The sequence below is a fragment of the Panthera onca genome, chromosome A2 (genome assembly GCF_046562875.1).
Source record: "Panthera onca isolate mPanOnc1 chromosome A2, mPanOnc1 haplotype 2, whole genome shotgun sequence".
NCBI classification, from domain to species: domain Eukaryota; kingdom Metazoa; phylum Chordata; class Mammalia; order Carnivora; family Felidae; genus Panthera; species Panthera onca.
This window is the reverse complement of record NC_138340.1, coordinates 60,174,190-60,194,822: the sequence shown is the minus strand read 5'-3', so window position 1 is coordinate 60,194,822 and position 20,633 is coordinate 60,174,190. Positions and strand designations below refer to the sequence as shown.

Here is a 20,633-nt window from a genome sequence, read left to right as displayed (position 1 = left end):
ATGTGGTTGTGAGTTCACAGGTGTGACATGGAGTGAGAGGTGTGCCTGTCACATAATTGGAGCTTAACACCAGCTGGGACTGGGGGTAGGGGAGGTCCATAGCTCAGAGAGCCAAGGAGTGAGGAATGGAGGTTAGAAGAGCCCAAGGAAAGGGCATTGCTATGGGGTGGGGAGGGACAGCAGCTAGCATAGCATCTGAGAGGGTGAGAACAAGACTCACTAAGTTCAGTGGTGCTGAGGAAGACAAGGGCAAGCTTCTGTGATGGGATGCAGAGAGAGGGGATTTATTTTTACACTTGAGTTGGTGGGGACTTGGTCTTGTGTGTCAGCGAAAATGAAGGTGCTTGGGAGCAGGCTGAGGTGGGAGGCCAGAGGAGGCTTGGGGTAGAGGATGCCGGCCTCAGGGGAGGCTGGAGCCCAGGGAGGGGTGCCTGTGCCAGGAACTGGGCTAGGGACTTCCGTTCCATGCATGCTGTGGCACACTGGTGAGATAGCTGCACAGGGGCCAAATGCTTCTGGAAGCCTGGGAGCCACTGGAGGCCGCTGACAGACAGTGGGAGCACCTTCTTGCCTGGTGACATGGTTTTCTTCTGAACTTTCAGAGAAGGGTAGACTCATAGCTCCATCAGAGCTGGGATTGGATTCTGAATTTCCCAGCTTTGCCAATGAGGTAAAAAGAAAGAGGGAACCGGCAGCCATGAGTGCTCTTCCTCTCTCTGAGGACATGAAGGACGCCTGACTCTTTCACTCCAGACCCTGTAAGATGTTTTGTTGGGCTGCTTTAGAGGACTCTTCTGGGCTCTACCCCCATTCTCCTCCCCCCCCCACCATATCTTCAGTCTCAGGCAACAGGGCCCAGACCCCAGGGCTCCTATCTCCTAGCTGACACAGTAGGAGTGTTGTTTTAGGTCTAGAATTCTAAAACCCGGAGGAGCTCTTAGCGTAGGGATCACAGAAATCTATAGGGGACTGAGAGGTAAATTAAGTCAGTAGAATCAGATGAGGTATTGAAAATTGATGGGGGTAGGTTGGGGATAAGCAATCTAATTGCATATAAATTGGTGGGAATAATTTTCACCTCACAAAGAAGTTATTTTTGAGAGAGAGAGAGAACACAAGTGGGGCAGGGGCAGAGAGAGAGGGAGACACAGAATCCAAAGCAGGGTCCAGGCTCTGAGCTGTCAGCACAGAGCCCGACGTGGGGCTCAAACTCACAAACTGTGAGATCATGACCTGAGCCGAAGTCAGACGCTCAGCTAACTGAAAGACCCAGGTGCCCCCCTTTCATACTTTTTTTAATCTTTTACCTTTGATAGAGACCTGGATAGAGCTACATTCTGTCTGTTTTGACAAATCCAGTGTCCCCACATGATACTCTGGGTCACCGGGAAATCTGTGTCACTCCTTTGTCCCAGATGTTCTCACCAGCTCTCCCATTCATGAGAAATCTCCCAGCTTTGAAACTGGTGACTTGTTCCTGTTGCTACAGACACATGGGCCACCCTGGGTATGTCGTGTTTGCAGGCTGGATCCCGCCATTCAGGCTCGGACACAGTCTGGCCTCCAGTTTTCCTAGCTGCTGAAGTTGCCACAACTTCTCTCAAGAAATTTCGAAGATGTGCCAATATGTGTGTTTGGATTGATCTTACTCTTTCCCCACCAGCACTGGCCTGTGTTTATGGAGGTTAAAGACCTATTGACGTTGGTGCCACCCCTGGTGGGCCTGAAGGGGAACCTGGAAATGACGCTGGCATCACGACTCTCCACTGCTGTAAGTAGATAGTTGAGCATCTGGGCCACCTGCCTCCCAGGGACGGACACATGGGCACCTCCCAGTTTCTCCTCATAGCCTTGTTAGACAGGTGGGTTTGCCTCTCCGAAAAGACAGGTGTCAAGAGGTTTTGTTCTGTCATGATGCTCCACCTGGTCGCTCCTCATAGCCTGCTATCTGTTGTTCCACAGCGCAACTGGACTTCTGGTGAGGACCAGGCTCAGCCCCGTGTGCCCTTGGTTTCTCCTATAACCTGCTGTGTCCCAGAGCCTGGCTCCACACATTCACACAGAAGCTATAATGAGCAATGCAGCCTTACTGAAGGGTTTTAGAGATGAAACAGGATTTTCGTCACCACATCATCCATCTCTGTTAGAGGATTTTCTTTTCTATGATGGCTCTGAAATGCCCCGTCAGCAGAGGGGTCTTCTCAGGACTCCCTAACTCACTCTGTCCCTCGGGCTGTCACTCATTCTACCCCTCCTAGCTATCCTGGGAATTGCAGTTCTTTTCCTTCTATTATGCAGAATGCTCTTTCCCCTTCTGTGAAACCCATTTCACGTTCAGGATGTGAACAAGGCTGATGGCAAGAGTAGGTATGTTGTAGTCAGGAAACTGAAAGAAGAGTGATGTAATTGGAATAGTGAGGGAAAGAGGTGGGGCCTGCCTGGAGAGTGGGTGAGGGGTGGCTAGCCGGACAGTGGCCCCCAAAGAGCCACATCCTAATCCGTGGGACCTGTGCATAGTTTCTTATGTGGACAGGGTCTTTGCTGGTGGGATGAAGTGAAGGACCTTGACACGGGAGATGATCCTGGATTATCCACATGGGCCCAGTGTCATCACAAGGCTCTCTAGGAAGGGGGGCACAGGGACGTTTCAGAAGCAAAGGCCATGTGAGGGAAGTCAAGTCAGAGAAGGTGCTATGCCACTGGGTTTGAAGTTGGAGGAATAGCCAGGAAATGTGGCTTTACCTGCTGGAGAAGATGAAGAAACAGATCCCTCCCTCGAGCTTTCTGAGGGAGTAAGGCCATGTGGACACCTTGATTTTTGCCCCATAAGATGCATTTCAGACTCCTGGCCTCCAGAAGGTAGGAAGTACAGAAGTGTATTTCTGTGTACAAACTAGAAATAATCATTTACAAAATACAGTTGGAAAAGAGGTATCTTTCAAACCATTGATTTTATTTTTTAATTTTATTTATTTATTTATTTACAATAGAATGTGCTTTTAATAACACTAGAAACCAGAGGAAATAAACAAGGCTGCATGGATGATCTCATTTGCACATTTCACAAAGCAATCATGTACAATAATGAATACCCTAATTACTCAAGAACGTCCATATTAATACAGAAAAAGAATTACCAGAGGTTACATAATATTTGTTTTCAAAACAGACAAGATGGCTTTCACTGGACTTCACTGTACCCCAGAGAGATACCCAAGGTTCATGTTAGAATTTCAACACAAAGAAAAATTTGCAGGAAAAAAAAAAAGATACACAGACTCAGGAAAAAGAAACATCTTTTGAAAAGTTACTCTAGGTTGTAATAAGATTTTAAGAGTGATTTCAGCTGGAGTTGCCTCTTTAGTGAACAAACAGGGGCTCTGAGGCTCACTGTGTGATGGCACAGGAGGAAGAAAGAAGCGGGACACAGTAACAGAGATGAGAACCCAAGCACTCTGGCACCAACAAGTGCTATTACATATGCAGAAGGCACTGCTTAGAGGAACTAGGGTTTCCAAAACCAGACATATTTTGGAGTGGCTAGCAGCGAAGATGGTTGGACAGGTGGCTGTTTAATGAATTTTGAAGACAATAGAATTCACAGTGGGAAGCTTACAATAGAGCTGGCCTTCTATAGGAAATCTTTCAGGAACCCTTGTGTTCTTGTTAAACATATAGGAAAGACCAAGCCAACAGATCTGCAATTCACATGCAAGACAAAGCAAGTGTGATCTGGGCTAAATACACAGAAAGGAATCAGAGCCTTCTCAAGAAGGCAAGAGGAACATTTTTGTGCACCTGCTTCTTTTACTGTACTGACTTAGGGCATTCCACAAGAGTTGAAAATAGTGATGGATGCAAAGCCAATTAACCTGGTCTGTCAGTTATAGGTAACTGCATAATATTAAAACATAATGATGAAGAATTATAGTTGAGGTTGCTAAAGGCTAAGGAAATTCTCCAATTCTTAACTTACAATAAGAGCATTTACAGTAAATTCAAACATACAACTTACAGCTGGTTTGTTGGCTTTCCAATTCATTGCCCCAGTTTGTAAACAAGCTCTAATCACTTTGGTAGCCATCTGCACTCAGGGACACAAAGCATTCTGCAAATCACTAAAGTCCTATTTAAAATTTTCCTCCTTCCACCTAAATTTCCAGTGTGCTAAGTAATCTGCAGGACAGAAGGCAGAGAGGAATGAAGTGTGAGTCTGAACGTAATCCTGCAAGGCAGAGCTACCGTGAGTCTGAACGTAATCCTGCAAGGCAGAGCTACCAAGCCAGCCTCCACCTAGACCAAAATAAGAGCACAGAAATATGAGGGAAAACATTTCCTGAAGCTCAATTCCAAAAGGTTAAGTTGCTCAAAACTCCCAGTTTGAGAGAGGAGCATGGTTTTAGCCTCAGGTCTCCCTTTCTGATCTATAAACATCAGAAGGCCCCTCAGGAGTCACTGAAACAACATAGCATAGAAGCATCTATCAGAAGACTTAATGCTTTGCGGTGCACTTAGTTCACAGGATAATAGGAGCAGATGGAATTTCTTTAAAATACATACATAAAAGCTTACTAAGTTCTCCTAAAGATTAAACACAAAATGTCCATAACTAACCATCACTCTCCTGCCAGAATAGAGCCAGAAATGTTGAGTATGCAAGTACTAATTACAAGGATTTTAAGATTAGTCAGAAACAGTACCAGGTAACATCCCAAAGTGTACAAGCCAGTTAAACACATATAAAATTGGTACTAATCCAGTTAGATATACAAAATGAAAATTATGGATGTTGCCTCAAATATCTGGGATTCCACAAATTTACAATCAGCCTATGTAACAAAGTAGACTGTAGTTTTAAGAAAACGTTACCGTTCAATATCTATTTCAAAAATGATCTCAAGTCCCAATGATGTCAAAAGTCATTTATCTGGAAATTAGAATCATTTAAATGTTTGTACAAATTTGCAAATAACAAACCAAAAAATTAGAAAAGACCTGTATAAGGCTGGCCTTTTTTTTTTTTTTTTTTTTTTTAATTTTTTTTCAACGTTTTTTATTTATTTTTGGGACAGAGAGAGACAGAGCATGAACGGGGGAGGGGCAGAGAGAGAGGGAGACACAGAATCGGAAACAGGCTCCAGGCTCCGAGCCATCAGCCCAGAGCCTGACGCGGGGCTCGAACTCACAGACCGCGAGATCGTGACCTGGCTGAAGTCGGACGCTTAACCGACTGCGCCACCCAGGCGCCCCTAAGGCTGGCCTTTAATCTATGTTTTTCCCAAATGTGTTTGACAAATCCATTAATTCAGCAGAATGATAATGGGCTATTGGTTCTCATGTAAATTGGGTGGCCTTGTGAACAGGCCCAAAGCTGTTCCATGGAGGCACAGGATGGAGAGCTTGGTTCTCTGTGGTTCATCTGGTCAGCAGAACACAGGTGGTACAAACAAAAGTTTAACTTATCAAAGACATGAGACCATCACAGTATTACAAAACTTTCCTTTGACCTAATGGATATTTCAAGCAACAATGACAACAACAACAACAAAACACACATAGTTCTGTAGCTACTGCTTATGTAGAAAACTTGAAAGCACACCAGTATCTGCATGTCTTTTCTGCAGTTATATGGTGTAATGAGTTTGGCACTTCATTGTAATGAAATTTCCAATGACACAGTCCTTACCTACAGTGGCACATAACCTGCAAACATCAGGCAAACATCCTGTACAGGAAAAGTGTCTTCGCTGCCAAGTCTGACAAAAGGAAAAAAAAAAATTGCTTCCCCCCCCCCCTTTTTTTTTTTAATCAAGAAAAGGAAAATGAGGGGTGAAGGACATCTTTGGACTGCTTCTCTCCATTCCTGTTGTCAGACAATCTGAAGTCCTTTAAACTGTAGCCTGTTCACTAACTCACTGTTAGCCTGATACCCAGCTATGTGTCATCGTCTTAACGCTGTGTGGGAAGCTTTGGTTGGGCAACACATTGTCAGCGTCAAAATCTAACATATCACCGTCCATGAGGTTGTTCCAAATGATGGACTCCATGTGAATCAACATGCCATCCAAGTCACTTGGGAGCCTACCCTGGTTGAGAAGGCCCATCCTGCCATGGTCATTGCAGCTGCTCACTGAGGAGTAGGCCCCCAGGGCTTTCATCTGCGTGGTGTGCGATAGCAGCACTTGTAAAGCTGTCTTCACTGGCGGCGGTTCATTCCTGAGGTGTGGAGCATGGTGCTGACCGCATGGGGCAAGGCACCCCCATTAACTGCAGATGTTGGCTGGGTATGTCCAGGGTGGGTGTGGGAGCTGGGGTTCATCATTTTGTTATGAGATGCCTGACTACCATAGGTTGACATGACCAAATTAGGGCCCATTAACATATTCTGACCAAGGACCTGGCTGTTGGGTTGGGTGATCCCAGGATCAACTACTGTCATAATGTCCTGATGGGGAGGAGAGTAAGTAAGCAACTCCTTCAAGAGTCCCGGTGCACAGTTACAATGATTCATACCTCCATAGCTCAATTTGTTGTCCTGAAGTGTTTACATAGGCATGTGGGGAAAAGGACTCCTGCTGGACTGGCCGTGTGTATATTTTTGGGAGTTGGGGCTGGGTGAATTCAGACTGGTGTTTGGTAGTACATATGAGTAGCATGGTGTCTGCTGCATCATGGTCCCAGGTGAAGACTGAGTTGAAACAGTTAATGGCATTGGTGATGAGACAAGGTTGAGATTATCCAAAAGGTTTTCCATATTTTCAGGATTACTTATCTCAGACAGACTGGGTAGAGCAGAAGCCATCTTTGCAGCAGATAGTGGGTACACCATAGAATGCACATCCCCATCTCTAAGATCATCCTGTTCTGTCATAATGGGATAAAGTCTCCCACTAATAGTACTAGCATTTGAGCTAGTTGGAGGGTGAAATGCATGCCAGTTATCAAAGCCATCACTGCTGTGAGAGCCAGGGCTGTCCCAGGCACTCTCCTGACCAGACTGTAGAGACACTTTTTCTCTTAACAGCTCAGCCCTGGCTCTTAGCAAATTTACTGTTGTCCAGAGACGCAGCTCTTCTCTAGGGGGATTTTCCACTCCTACCTCCCTCTGGATTGAGCATCCACCAAGAACTTTTTCCGGTTCCTTAATTCTGCACACGAATGGACTTGGTGTGTAGGGCCAGATTAAAGCAAATTGAATTCTTCCAGCCCGCCGAGCTGTTGCTGTCACTCTTACCCTTGAAGTATGGCACATACTTGACCATCTCCTCTTAGATCTGCGACAGCATGAGCTGCTTCCACCCTGAGCTCTTGATGGACTTGGTGATGAGGTGGGCATAGGACAGGTTGCCTGATGCATTCCTGAGGGATGAGCTCCTCTTGTGGCGACCCTGCGAGGGGCCCGGTGGCGGCTGGAGGCATGGGCAGGTGCCAAGACAGCGGACTTGTGCAAGCAGCCAGCCTCTGGGCCCTGCAAGTCCCTGCACCAAACCCTGGTGGTGGCCCCAGCTGGACCCAGGCCTGAGCTGGAAGTTCCTGCTCTCGTCCAACAGGCTCAGGTTGCTCAGGAAGCTTGTGTTGACAGCAGCCCCTGAGGGCAGGCAGGGCTGGAGTGGCAGAGCTGGGCTGGCCTAATGCCGGCCTAGGCGGCGGCCAGGTACACAAGCGTGGCAGGGCCATCGGCTCCAAGTCCTGGTGGATCTCCAGAACCCGGGGCGGGGTGCTTCAGCCACGGTGAGCCCTTCCTCCCCCAGCCGCGGGAGAGCCAACCAGGAGGGGGCACTAAGAGCTGGTCCGAGATTTGGAGGGGCGACATTGGTGCCTTGAGCCCACAAATACAGGAGGAAGGTGCAACGGAGTGGAAGCACGAGCCCCAAAGTTGACTTCTGACTTCGCGGATCCATCAAGCTCTAGGCTCTTTCAGGTTCGCTGCTCAGGCTGGACGGCAGGCAAGAGTCCCCAGGTCAGGACAGGGTCTGTGGACTGAAGACAGACTGACGGACGCTCGCTCTGCTGGGGGCTAGACCGCAGCACTGCTGTCTGTTGAATATGGCGGTGGCCGCTGCAGCAACTCTATGTTTACATTTTTTTAATGTTTATTTATTCTTGAAGGAAAGAGAGACAGAGCCTGAGTGGGGGAGGGGCAGGAAGGGAGGGAGACACAGAATCCAAAGCAGGCTCCAGGTCAGCACAGAGCCCCATGCGGGGCTCGAACTCAGGAGCTGTGAGATTATGACCTGAGCTGAAGTTGAAAATTTAAGTGACTGAGGCACTCAGGTGCCCCAACATGGTCCTTTTTAAATAATTTTTAATTGTGATAAATGCACATAAAAGAAGACTTACAAATTAACCATTTCTGAGTGTCTAGTTCAGTATATTATTAAGTATATTCACATTAAGTATAGTCACATTGTTTTTTTTAAGGAAATCATATAAATTATTTAACCAAAAATCTAATTTCCTTTGAAAGACATAAATTGTTTATTAAACAACCATTAATCAAGAGTACTATTATACTAATTAAGAGAGAATGGCATAATATTGAGCAGAGTTCTTTGAGAACAGGTCCTGATTGGAAATATATGGTAAAATTTTTTTAACTTTATTTTTTATTTTTTAAAATTTACATCCAAATTAGTTAGCATATAGTGAAACAATGATTTCAGGAGTAGATTCCTTAATACCCCTTACCCATTTAGCCCATCCCCCCTCCCACAACCCCTCGATCAACCCTCAGTTTGTTCTCCATATTTATGAGTCTCTTCTGTTTTGTCCCCCTCCCTGTTTTTTATTATTTTTGTTTCCCTTCCCTTATGTTCATCTGTTTTGTCACTTGAAGTCCTCATATGAGTGAAGTCATATGATTTTTGTCTTTCTCTAATTTCACTTAGCATAATACCCTCCAGTTCCATCCACGTAGTTGCAAATGACAAGATTTCATTCTTTCTGGTTTCTGAGTAATACTCCATTGTATATATATACCACATCTTCTTTATCCATTCATCCATCGATGAACGTTTTGGGCTCTTTCCGTACTTTAGTTTTTGGTGATAGTGCTGCTATAAACATGGGGGTGCATGTGTCCCTTCGAAACAGCACACCTATATCCCTTGGATAAATGCCTAGTAGTGCAATTGCTGGGTCGTAGGATAGTTCTATTTTTAGTTTTTTGAGGAACCTCCATACTGTTTTCCAGAGTGGCTGCACCAGGTTGCATTGCCACCAACAATGCAAAAGAGATCCTCTTTCTCCGCATGCTTGCCAACACCTGTTGTTGCCTGAGTTGTTAATGTTAGCTATTCTGACAGGTGTCAGGTGGTATCTCATTGTGGTTTTGATTTGTATTTCCCTGATGATGAGTGATGTGGAGCATTTTTTCATGTGTTAGTTGGCCATCTGGATGTCTTCCTTGGAGAAGTGTCTATTCATGTCTTTTGCCCATTTCTTCACTGGATTATTTGTTTTTTGGGTGTTGAGTTTGATAAGTTCTTTGTAGATTTTGGATACTAACCCTTTATCTGATATGTCATTTGCAAATATCTTCTCCCATTCTGTCAGTTGCCTTTTAGTTTTGCTGATTGTTTCCTTCACTGTGCAGAAGCTTTTTATTTTGATGGGGTCCCAGTAGTTCATTTTTGCTTTTGTTTCCCTTGCCTCTGGAGACGTGTTGAGTAAGAAGTTGCTGTGGGCAAGATGAAAGAGGTTTTTGCCTGCTTTCTCCTCGAGGATTTTGATGGCTTCCTGTCTTACATTGAGGTCTTTCATCCATTTTGAGTTTATTTTTGTATACGGTGTAAGAAAGTGGTCCAGGTTCATTCTTCTGCATGTCGCTGTCCATTTTTCTGAGCAGTACTTGCTGAAAAGATTGTCTTTATTCCATTGGATATTCCTTCCTGCTTTGTCAAAGATTAGTTGGCCATATGTTTGTGGGTCCATTTCTGGGTTCTCTATTCTATTCCATTGATCTGAGTGTCTGTTCTTGTGCCAGTACCATACTTTCTTGATAAGTATAGCTTTGTAATACACTTGAAGCCGGGGATTTTGATGCTTCCAGCTTTGGTTTTCTTTTGCAAGATTGCTTTGGCTATTTGGAGTCATTTCTGGCTTCATACAAACTTTAGGAATTTTTGTTCTAGCTCTGTGAAGAATGCTGGTGTTATTTTGATAGGCATTGGATTGAATATGTAGATTGCTTTGTGTGGTATTGACATTTTTTTTTACATTTATTTATTTTTGAGAGACAGAGTGAGACAAAGTGAAAGTGGGGGAGGGGCAGAGAGAGAGGGAGACACAGGATCGGAAGCAGGCTCCAGGCTCTGAGCTGTCAGCACAGAGCCCGACGCGGGGCTCAAGCCCACAGACTGTGAGATCATGACCTGAGCCAAAGTCAGACATTCAACCGACTGAGCCACCCAGGTGCCCTGGTATTGACATTTTAACAATACTTGTTCTTCCAAACTATGAGCGTGGAATATTTTTCTTTCTTTTTTTTTTTTTTTTTTTTTTTTTTTTGTATTTTCTTCAATTTCTTCCATAACCTTTCTAAAGTTTACAGTGTATAGGTTTTTCACTTCTTTGGTTAGGTTTATACCTTGGTATTTTATAGTTTTTGGTACAAGTGTAAATGGAATCAATTCCTTGATTCCTCTTTCTGTTTCATTATTGGCATATAGGAATGCAACTGATTTCTGTGGTTTGATTTTATATCCTGCAACTTTGCTGAATTCATGGATCAGTTCTAGCAGTTTTTTGGTGGAATCTTTTGTGTCTTCCATATAGAGTATCATGTCATCTGTGAAGATTGAAAGTTTGCATCCTCCTTGCTGATTTGGTGTCTGTTATTCCTTTGTGTTGTCTGATTGCTGAAGCTAATACATCTAATACTATGTTGAATAACAGTGGCAGGAGTGGACATCCCTGAGGTGTTCCTGACTCTAGGGGGAACAGTCTCAGTTTTTCTTCATCTAGGATGATATTAGCAGTGGGTTTTTTTGTATATGGCTTTTTTTATGATCTTGAGGTATGATCCCTCTGTCCCTTCTTTCTTGAGGGTTTTCATCAAGAAAGAATGATGTATTTTGCCAAATGCTTTCTCTGTATCTATTGAGAGGATCATGTGGTTCTTTTCCTTTCTTTTATTAATTTGATGTATCACATTGATTGAGTTGCAGATATTGAACCAGCCCTGCATCCCCGGTATAAATCCCACTTGGTTGTGGTGAATAATTGTTTTAATGTATTTTTGGATTCAGTTGGCTAGTATCTTGTTGAGAATTTTTGCATCCATGTTCATGAGGGATATGGTCTATACTTCTCCTTTTTAGTGAGGTGTTTTTCTGGTTTTGGAATTAAAAAAATACCATTTGATTTTGATGGAAGCAGTAGTAATGTACCTCTTTCATTTCTAGTTTTGAGTCCTCTCTTTTTTCTAATCAATGCAGTTACAGTTTTGTGAATTTTATTGATCTTTTCAAAGAACCAACTCATGGTTTCATTAATCTTCTCATTTGTTTTTCCATTCTGTATCTGTGATCTAGTCACTATTATTTCCTCGCTCCTAGTAGCTTTGCGGTTAGTTTGTTCTTCTCTTTCACATTAAAAAATTTTTTTTAATCTTTATTTATTTTTGAAAGAGAGATAGAGTGAGATCAGGGGAGGAACAGAGAGAGAGGGAGACACAGAATCTGAAGCAGGCTCCAGGCTCCAAGCTATCAGCACAAAGCCCGATGTGAGGCTCGAACTCACAAACCATGAGATCATGATGTGAGCTGAAGTCGGCTGCTTAGCCACCTGAGCCACCCAGGCGCCCCTTCTCTTTCACATTTATTAAGTTGTCATTTTTGTGGTTGACTGAGATTATTATTTTTTTTTATTTAAGACTGTTTACAGCTAGAAATATCCAGCTTAGTACTGTGTTAACTGTATCTCTTAAGTTTTGGTATGTTGTGTTTGCATTTTAATTATCTGAATATATTTCCTATTTCTGTTGTGATTTCTTATTTGATCCATTGGTTGTGAAGAGTAATTTTTTTTTGATCTTCATGTATTTGCTGATTTTCCAGTTGTCCTGCTATTGATTTCTAGTTTCATTCTAATGTGACTGGAAAAGACATTTTATATGATTTCAGTGTTTAAAAATGTATTGAAACCTGTTTTGTGGGGTAACATATGGTTCATCTAGGAGAATGTTTCAAGGCTACTTAAGAAAAATTTGCGTTCTATTTTTGGGTGGAGTGTTCTATCTATGCCTGTTTGGTCCAGTCATTCCATATTGTTAGTCATATACTCTGTTTCCTTATTTGTCTTCTGCCTGGTTCTTCTGTCCATTATTGAAAGTCTTCAACTATCATAGTAGAGCTGTCCATTTCTCCTTTCATGTCTGTCAGTGTTTGCATTTGTTTAAGAACTCTGATATTTGGTGCATTTATAATTGTTATATCTTCTTGATGATTTGACCCCTTTACCATCAAATAATATCCTTGTTTGTTTCTTACAACAGTTTTAAATGGAAAGTCTATTTTGTCTGCTAATAATATAGCAACTCCTGCACTCTGGGTTGCTCTTTGCATGAGATATTTCCATCCTTTCATTTTCAACCTAGGCATCTCCCAAATCTGAAGGGAGTGTTTTGTAGAAAGCATGTATTTGGACCCATTTTTTTTCTTAATTCTGCCAGTCTATGTCTTCTGATTGGGGAGTTTAACCTATTTATAATGAAGTAATTACAGATAGGTAAGGACTTATTATTGCCATTTTTAAAATTGGTTTTCTGTATGTCTTACAGCTTTATTTTTGTGCCTTCTTTCTTTCTTTAATGTCTTTCTGTATGATTAGGTGATTTTTTATAGCAATACATTTTGATTCTCTTGTCGTTTTGTTTTTTGTTTGTTTGTATTCTATAGTTATTTTCTTTGTGATTACCATAGTGATGACATATAGCATCCTAAAATTACAACAATGTATTTTAAACTGATAATAGTTAAGCTCAATCACATAAAAAAGTCTACTCCTTTATACCTCTGCCCTCTTCTACCCTTGATTTTATGTTACTGATGTCACAAAATATCTATTTTTATTAGAGTATCCATTAGCATAGTTTCATTGTTTTTATGCTTTTGCTTTTTAAATTATATAAAAGAATAAAAAATGGAGTTACAAAGCACAATTAAAATAATATAGGTTTTTATATTTATCCAAATATTTACCTGTACTGGATAACTTTATATTTCCATACAGCTTTGAGTTCCTGTCTAGTGTCCTTTCATTTTAACTTGAAGGGCTCATTTTAGCATGTCTAAAGTCCTGTCACTTTAACTTGAAGGACTTCTTCTAGGGCAGGTCTAGTGGTATTGAACTCTCCCTCAGCTTTTATTCATTTAGGAATGCTCTTGTTTCTCTCTCTCTCTCTCTCTCTTTGTTGTTGTTTTTTTGTTTGTTTTGTTTTTTGCAGTACAGTTCTGCTGTATATAGAACTTTTGGTGAATTTTATTTTTTCTTCCAGCAAAAAATATATTTAAATATATTATCCCACTACCTTCTGACCTGCATGGTTTCCCCTGAGAAATCTGATACCTTACTGAAGATCCTGTATTTGTAAGGAGTCTTTTCTCTTGTAGCTTTCAAGATTATCTCTTTGACTCTGACTTTCAGTGGTTGGGTTATAATGTTTCTTGGTGTGGGCCTCTTTGAGTTTGTCCTCCTTGGGTTTGTTGACCTTTTTGCATTTGGATATGCATGTATTTCCTCAAATTTGGGGAAATTTGGCCATTATTTATTCAAAAAAGCTCTCTGCCCCTTTTTGTCTCTCTTCCCTTTCTGGGAAACACATGAGATGGATGGATGGGTGGATGGATGGATGGATGGATGGATGGATCTGATTGATGGTGCCCTATAAGTCCTGTAGGCTCTCTGTTCACTTCCCTTCATTTTTTTTTTTTGTTGTTTCTGAGACTTGATAATTTCAAATGACATTATCTTCAAATTCACTGATTCATTCTTCTTCCTGTTTGAGTCTGCTATTGAACCCCTCTAGTGAATTTTTCAATTCAGTGATTATATTTTCCAGCTGCATATTTTTCTTGGTTCCTTTGTAAAAGTTTCTCTTTGTAGATATTCTCATTTTGTTATCATCATTTCCCTAGATCTCTATCCATGTCCTCCTTTAGTTCTTTGAACATATGTAAGACAGTTATTTTAAAGTATTTATTAAATAAGAGAGTGAGAAAAGTGGGGCTCACCCAAAGTGGGGTTTGTGCTCACCCAAAGAGGGCTCAAGCTCATCTACCATGAGATCGTGACCTGAGCTGAAGTCAGATGCCTACCCAACTGAGCTACCCAGGCACTCCCTGCCTTCTCATCTTTTGTCGAAAAATTGGCATTTGAGAAAATAGCTACCTCTCCCAGTCTTTGCAGACTTGCTCATGAAAGGGAGGACCTTCACTAGTCAGTCTGGTGTGAAGGCTTAAAGTCTTTTCAGGCTTTTTCTGGGCATGTGTCTTCCCTGGGCCTGTATATGTACTTTTTTTTCCATTCCAATTCACCACACATGGCTGCTATTAAATGTTTTAATTACCTTGGGCACTTGGGTGGCTCAGTCGGGTAAGCATCCAACTTTGGCTCAGGTCATGATCTCATGGTTAGTGAGTTTGAGCCCTGTGTCAGGCTCTGTGCTGACAGGTCAGAGCCTGGAGCTGGCTTTGCATTCTGTGTCTCCCTCTCTTTCTGTCCCTGTCCAGCTTGTTCTCTCTCTCCCTCTCAAAAGTAAATAAAAAGACATTGAAAATTTTCTTTAAAAACCTTTTAATTACCCTAAAAAACTCAGCATTGCTTCTCCTTGGGGACTTACATGCTTTATTGTACTTTTCCGTCTATAGTCTTTGCCCCAGGCATGCATGGGCCTGCAATTCCCTGCAGCTGTACTGTATCCAGCACCCTGGATACAGGGTTTCGGCAGCCTGGAAACTGATATCCAAACTATGCCACCTTTTCCTTTGATCTCCAAGTCAGGCAAAATGGAAACTAGACCCTCAGGTATCCTCCAGGAAGGCCAGGATGTTGCAAACTGGTCCACTGTTTTCCTTCTATCCTGAGGAAGGCACCATGCACTGCACTACACTGTACCAAGGAGGAAGTGGTGCAAGGATAAGCAAAGACACTGTTGGATTTTCTACTGTTCTAAGTGTGGGTTTTTCTTGGTGAGGGGTCACTTGATTTTGCAAATCCTTGACTGGTTTCTAGAGCTCTCACAAAGCTGTTTTGGTCAGTCTCTTGTTTTACTTGGTATTTGCATGGGGGGAATGAGGCCTGGAGCTTCCTAGCCTTCCATCTTGCTGATATCATTCTCCCTCACTTTTCTTTTAAATTTGTTTTTTTGTTTTACTTTAGTGTGTCTTCTAGTAATCAGATAGGATTTGTTGGAAGTGAACTTTTTGGACATTTGCAGTGTGACAATACTTTATTTTATCTTCACAATTGAATGCCAACCTGGAACTATAGAGAATGCATGGTTCACAATTATTTTCCGTCAGTACTGAGGCATATTTTCAGGGTCTTCTTGTGGTCAGTGTGGCTGATGGAAGCCTCATAACTTTTAAAAATAAAATTTTATTTTTAAGTAATGTCTATACCCACTGGGGGGCTCAAACGCACAACTCTGATATCGAGAGTTACATGCTCTACTGACTGAGCCAGCCATGCCCCCCTGGAAGCCCCATTAGTTTTAGAATCTAATTTCTTTTAGATTATGTGTTCACCTTTCTATCTGGACTTTTTGGTATATTTCTCTTTATCAGCTATGTTCATCATGGTGTCTCTGGCAAGGGCCTTTTCTCATTACCTTACATATATCTTAGATTTTTCTATCTAAAGGGTTATGCCTGTCTTCAGTTCTATGGAAACCTTGTTACTGCTGTTACTTATAATATTTTGGTATTCATTCTTTCTGTCACCCCACCCCGCACCCCCTACTACTACTATTGGGTGCACAATGCAACTTCTGAATCTACCTTCTGAGTTCCTTAACTTTCTTTTCACATTTCTTGTATTTGTGTCTGGTCCGGGGGAATACTTCTGCTTGATGTTTTATTTCACTAAATCACTTTCCACCTCTCTGACCATTGTGTTATTGAGGTCATCTAATGAAGAGCTTTTGTTTGTTTCTGTCTTTTTTTTTAATCCTCTCTTTTAAATTCAGAGATCAAGTTTGTACTTTCTAGAATTTAAAATTGTTTTTTCACTTACGGAAGCACCATTCTTCCACATCTGTTAATTTGCTTGCCCTAGAGTCTTATTCAATTTCCTGTTTTGACTGTTTCCTTAGATTTTTGTGCTTCCATTTGTTGACTCTGATGAATCTCTTTCATGATTGTGACCTTCCTTTCATGAACAGTGATTTTTGGTTGGTTGAGCATCATTTTATTTTAGCTTTCCTCTTACTCTGTGAATCTCTGAATGCGGTCCTTTAGAGGAGGATACTTGTAGTGATTGGGGTTGGGGGGGGGGGTGGTGAGTCAAAATAGGTTACCTGGAAGTATGTGCTAGTAACTGGGCTTATGGGTCTAGAGACTCTTTGTCCATCTTATCATGGCCACTCTGGGCACTGCTTTGCCTTTTTAACCCCAACACACACACACACACACACACACACACACACACACACACACACTACTTCTGCTTAGAGCCCAATGGCCAGGTGTCTCGTTGTTGGCAGACAAGGGAAGAGGCCAACTCTTCTGGATGTTCCTGCTCTGCTCTCTGGGCCAAAGCCCTTTCAGTTGTCCCAGGCTCCCTTCTGCTCCCATCATCCTCAGGGCTACCTCTGCTTTGTGCAGTAGACCTTTTGGTTATGGGTCCTTCCTCCAACCTAACTCCTGCTTTACATTATTTAGGGATGCCCTCTTAAGCTGTGTTAAACTATAGATACCTCTTTTTATTTTCCACAACTTGTGTCCATTTTAAAAATCATTTCCTCAATGCTAGAATGAACCCTATGATCCTGGGTTTGACTCAGAAATATGAATATGGACTCACGTTTGTTTTAATATGTATGCAGATAGGTACAACAATAGACATGGGTATGTGTATATTCATGGGTTAGGATCCATACATACATTTCCTAGCTCTCCCACTAACAGAACCTAGAAGCAGTACCATCCCAGTGGCACCTAACACATCTGCCATCTAGGTCTTGATTTCTGATACCATTCTTCAATAAAAGAAGCCAACATTCTTGGGAAAATGGCTCATCTTAGGACTGGGGCAGAGAAAATACAAGATGTACCTGGAGTATCAGATAGTGCCAGAAAGTAAGGAAGTACTAAACAGCATGTGGGTGCATGTCAGAAAGACAACCTTAATGAGCTCCCAATGGCCACAGTGGGAGCAGTGTTAGTGACAAAATAAATATAATAGTATTATGACCTGAAGAATAAAATAAATACCTATGAGTCCAATCATACCATGTAAATAAATGATTTAAGAGGGGGAGAAGGGACCACTGTATCTCAGAGAAAATTTTATGTGCAAAGAATGAAGGAAGTATAAAATCACCATTAGAATACCATACTGATCATTGTCACAGGCAAAATCCACTAATGAATTAGTAGGTGGCACTTGAAGGAGAAATAGGATCTTTGCTTGGCCCCAAACTATCTCCCCAAATACTTGTGAATCACTATAGTAGTTTGTAGATGTCCTCAAATCTTTGATACGTTGTTCTCTAGGAGGTGAAGCTGGATTCCCTTGCCTTGAATATGGAATGGGCCTAATGACTCACTAGTAAATAACAGAGTATCGGAAGGGAAACACAGTAAGTTTATAGTGGAGAATCCTGGCAGACACCACCTGAACCAAGGACCAAGGTTAAGGCCACATCTCATCAGCCATGTTGGTATGACAGCTCTCCAGATACCATGTGAAGAGAAAAGCACTATACCTCTGTAGCCTGATTTCCCTCAAAACCGAATAATCTCAGTGTAATCATGAGGAAACACCAGACAAACCCATTTGAGAGACATTGTACAAAATATCTAATCAAGTACTCTTCAAGAGTGTCAAGGTCATGAAAGACAGTGAAAGGTGAGGAACTGCCACATATTGAAAGAAACCAAGGAGACATGATGACTAGCTACATGGGCAGCCTGAATTGACACCCTGGGACAGAAATAGGACACTAGTGAAGAAACTGGAGGCATCTGAATATGTTCTGTCGTTTAGTTAATAAAGTTGTACTAGCCTTAATGTCTCAGTTGATAATTGTCCTGTGGTTATATAAGGTGTTAACATCAGGAGAAGCTGAGTGAAGGGTATATAGGAAAGTATATTAACTTTGGAACTCCTTTGAAGTCTAAAATTAATTCAAAATAAAAAGATTGTCTTTCCCTATCCTTCAGTTTGGTTAGGAAGGATAGTAAAACATTCAGTCCTCCATCTTAATCCAGTAAGTCTTTTTTTTTGTTACTGGAAAATAGTTGGTATATTTGTTATTGGGAAAAAATATACAAAATAATGACAAATTGGGTTTTTTTTTATTGTGAATAAGCTAAGTGTCCTTACGAAGATAAAACTCAGTGGATAAGTCAGGATCCTGGCAGGAGAGAGGTGGCACATACAGATGGGAGCTGAGCAGGGTTTAATGAAGAGTTGACCACATTGTGGGCAGGATTATGGGAAACTGCAAAAGGGCAGTGAATCACCCTAGGACTGGCAATAACAGGAAGTGATGATCAGTCTAAGCTGAAAGGGGCAAGAGGATGAGTAGAGGTAGGGATGATTCTCAGAACCTGGGAGAGCTGTAGGAAAGGGCCATCTGGCTGGTGCTGCAGGTCTGTGTGGAGGAGCACAGCCACTGGGGCAGTGGGAAGGGCACAGAGATGCTTATACCCCACCCTCACTCTTGCTGTCCCTCCAGTGACTTTCCATGACTCCCCACTGACCAAAACCAACCAGAAGCAACAGGGCAAGGGAGCTTGTATATGCATCTATATGGGTCAGCCTACCAGGTACAATCCAGACCCAGAGAGGTGCCCAGAGGATATGTCATCTTCATGGTCTGAATCCGTTAAAGCAACCTGTTACGATGTAGCCAATAAGGAAAGATTTAGAAAATCTAGAACTGAGATAGGACCCCATAGGATTTCACATAGCAATTTATGCTTGTAAGACATTAAAAGACATTTTAAAATGTTCAAGTCTGTGTGATCCAAATGAACATTTGGGAAGGGCCTCCCCAAACGTCACCCACTGAGATGAATCTAGGTCAGTCTCCATAATAGATGTCCCAAATTCCCACTGATTTTCTCTTTACATTCTTAGCAAAAAGCCACCGAGCCTGTGCTTGGACTGGCTTTGTCTCTCCAGCTCTTACCCGGACATTTCTGGGACCACCATTCCAGGGTAAAGCAGTATCCATCTACCTTGATGGAGACCTGCTCCCAAGTGCCCCCTCCCTGTGGGTTATCCTGCTAGTCTGGTTCTGCCCTGCTTCCTTCCCTACCTTTTGCTGCCTTGGTCTGTTCCCCACTGGAAAATGGTCCATCCATTCCACATGCTCTGAAATCCTATTTCCTTACCATCTCACCCCTTCTCACAGCTTCTTTCCCTCAGGTCCTCCTCCTTCCTTGTTTGTATGAGTTCTGCAAGCTCCCCAGCCCTCCAGTCCTCCTGCTGCACCTCTTGGCATCACTCCCTTTCCAGTTCAGCCATTGAGGAAGGAATGCCCTTCTAATTAATACTCAGGGGTCATGGGCCGGTAGCTCCCCCTTATCTGATGAATAAAGGGTTAGAGTTGGTGGATTGATAGGACACAGTAAATGCACTGGTTGAGTCCACCAAGCACCCAGCATAGCATGGAGCAGAGAAGGGAAATGAGCCTGTTGGCCTTACATGTTTGGTGTGTGGCAAGCTGTGTAGCTTCGTTCTGTTCCACCTTAGTCCCTTGTCCCGATGGGTACTCCCAAGGTGCATATTAATCTACCTGTGTGAAGTAAAAGTCACCTGGCTCCATGGCGTGTGCTACACCTGAGGTTTCCATCATGCTGAAAAGAAAAGCCTCCCCTTATTTGAAAATGAAAAGTAATTTTATTTTTTCTTTGGAGTTCAGGAACATAATGAACTAATTACAAAGGAGCTAGAAAAGTATATTTGCTTGAAACCTTTTCTTATCTACATCTTGAATTTTGCAGTAAAATGCTATGAAATTAGAAGCTGACTACCATTTTTTAAAGGAGAAAATTGTATTTCTGATCATGTTTTTTTATCCTAAGAAGGACTTAAACGTTTCTTAAATGGGATGATTTGCAGAAGTGAGATTGAGGAGGTTAGTGGTCAGCTGAGATGTGACTTGCTGTTAGTGGGAAAAGGGATTGCAGGTGCTGAGGAGAACATGGCTGAAGACCTAGCTGAGGATGCAAACCAGCTTCTCAGCAGGGGTCCTCCCCCTGCTGCCCATGGATGAGTTTGAGAGGTGGCTCTGAAATTGTTGGTGACGCTTACCTCTGTGTGTGCTTGAATACTCGAGTATGGGAGAGATGGTTCATGACACCATCTTATTCTCAAAGGGATTTGTATCTTACCTTCCCATCCCACATCAGTTTTGAAAGTTGGGCAGAATAATTTGTTCTGGTGTTAATGAAATGGTA

General features: G+C 42.3%; 1 protein-coding gene and 1 pseudogene across 11 annotated transcripts in view; one reads left to right on the top strand and one right to left on the bottom strand.

Moving 5' to 3' along the window:
* SLC41A3 (solute carrier family 41 member 3) overlaps window positions 1-20,633 on the top strand; it is a 95,172-nt gene that overhangs the window by 38,023 nt on the left and 36,516 nt on the right. For 8 of the 11 annotated variants that reach the window (XR_013554072.2, XM_078442648.2, XM_078442652.2 and 5 more), the window contains one exon: window positions 1,664-1,771. The exons of 2 other annotated variants lie outside the window; for them this stretch is intronic. Coding sequence is in view for 8 of the 9 variants with exons in the window: in XM_078442648.2 (XP_078298774.2) it covers window positions 1,664-1,771 (108 nt within the window). In the remaining variant the exon portion in view is untranslated. Of the gene's footprint in view, window positions 1-602; window positions 759-1,663; window positions 1,772-20,633 lie in introns of all 11 variants that reach the window. One more of the 11 variants, XM_078442654.2, reaches the window with a different exon arrangement.
* On the bottom strand, window positions 5,841-20,575 carry LOC132674879 (forkhead box protein O1 pseudogene; annotated as a pseudogene).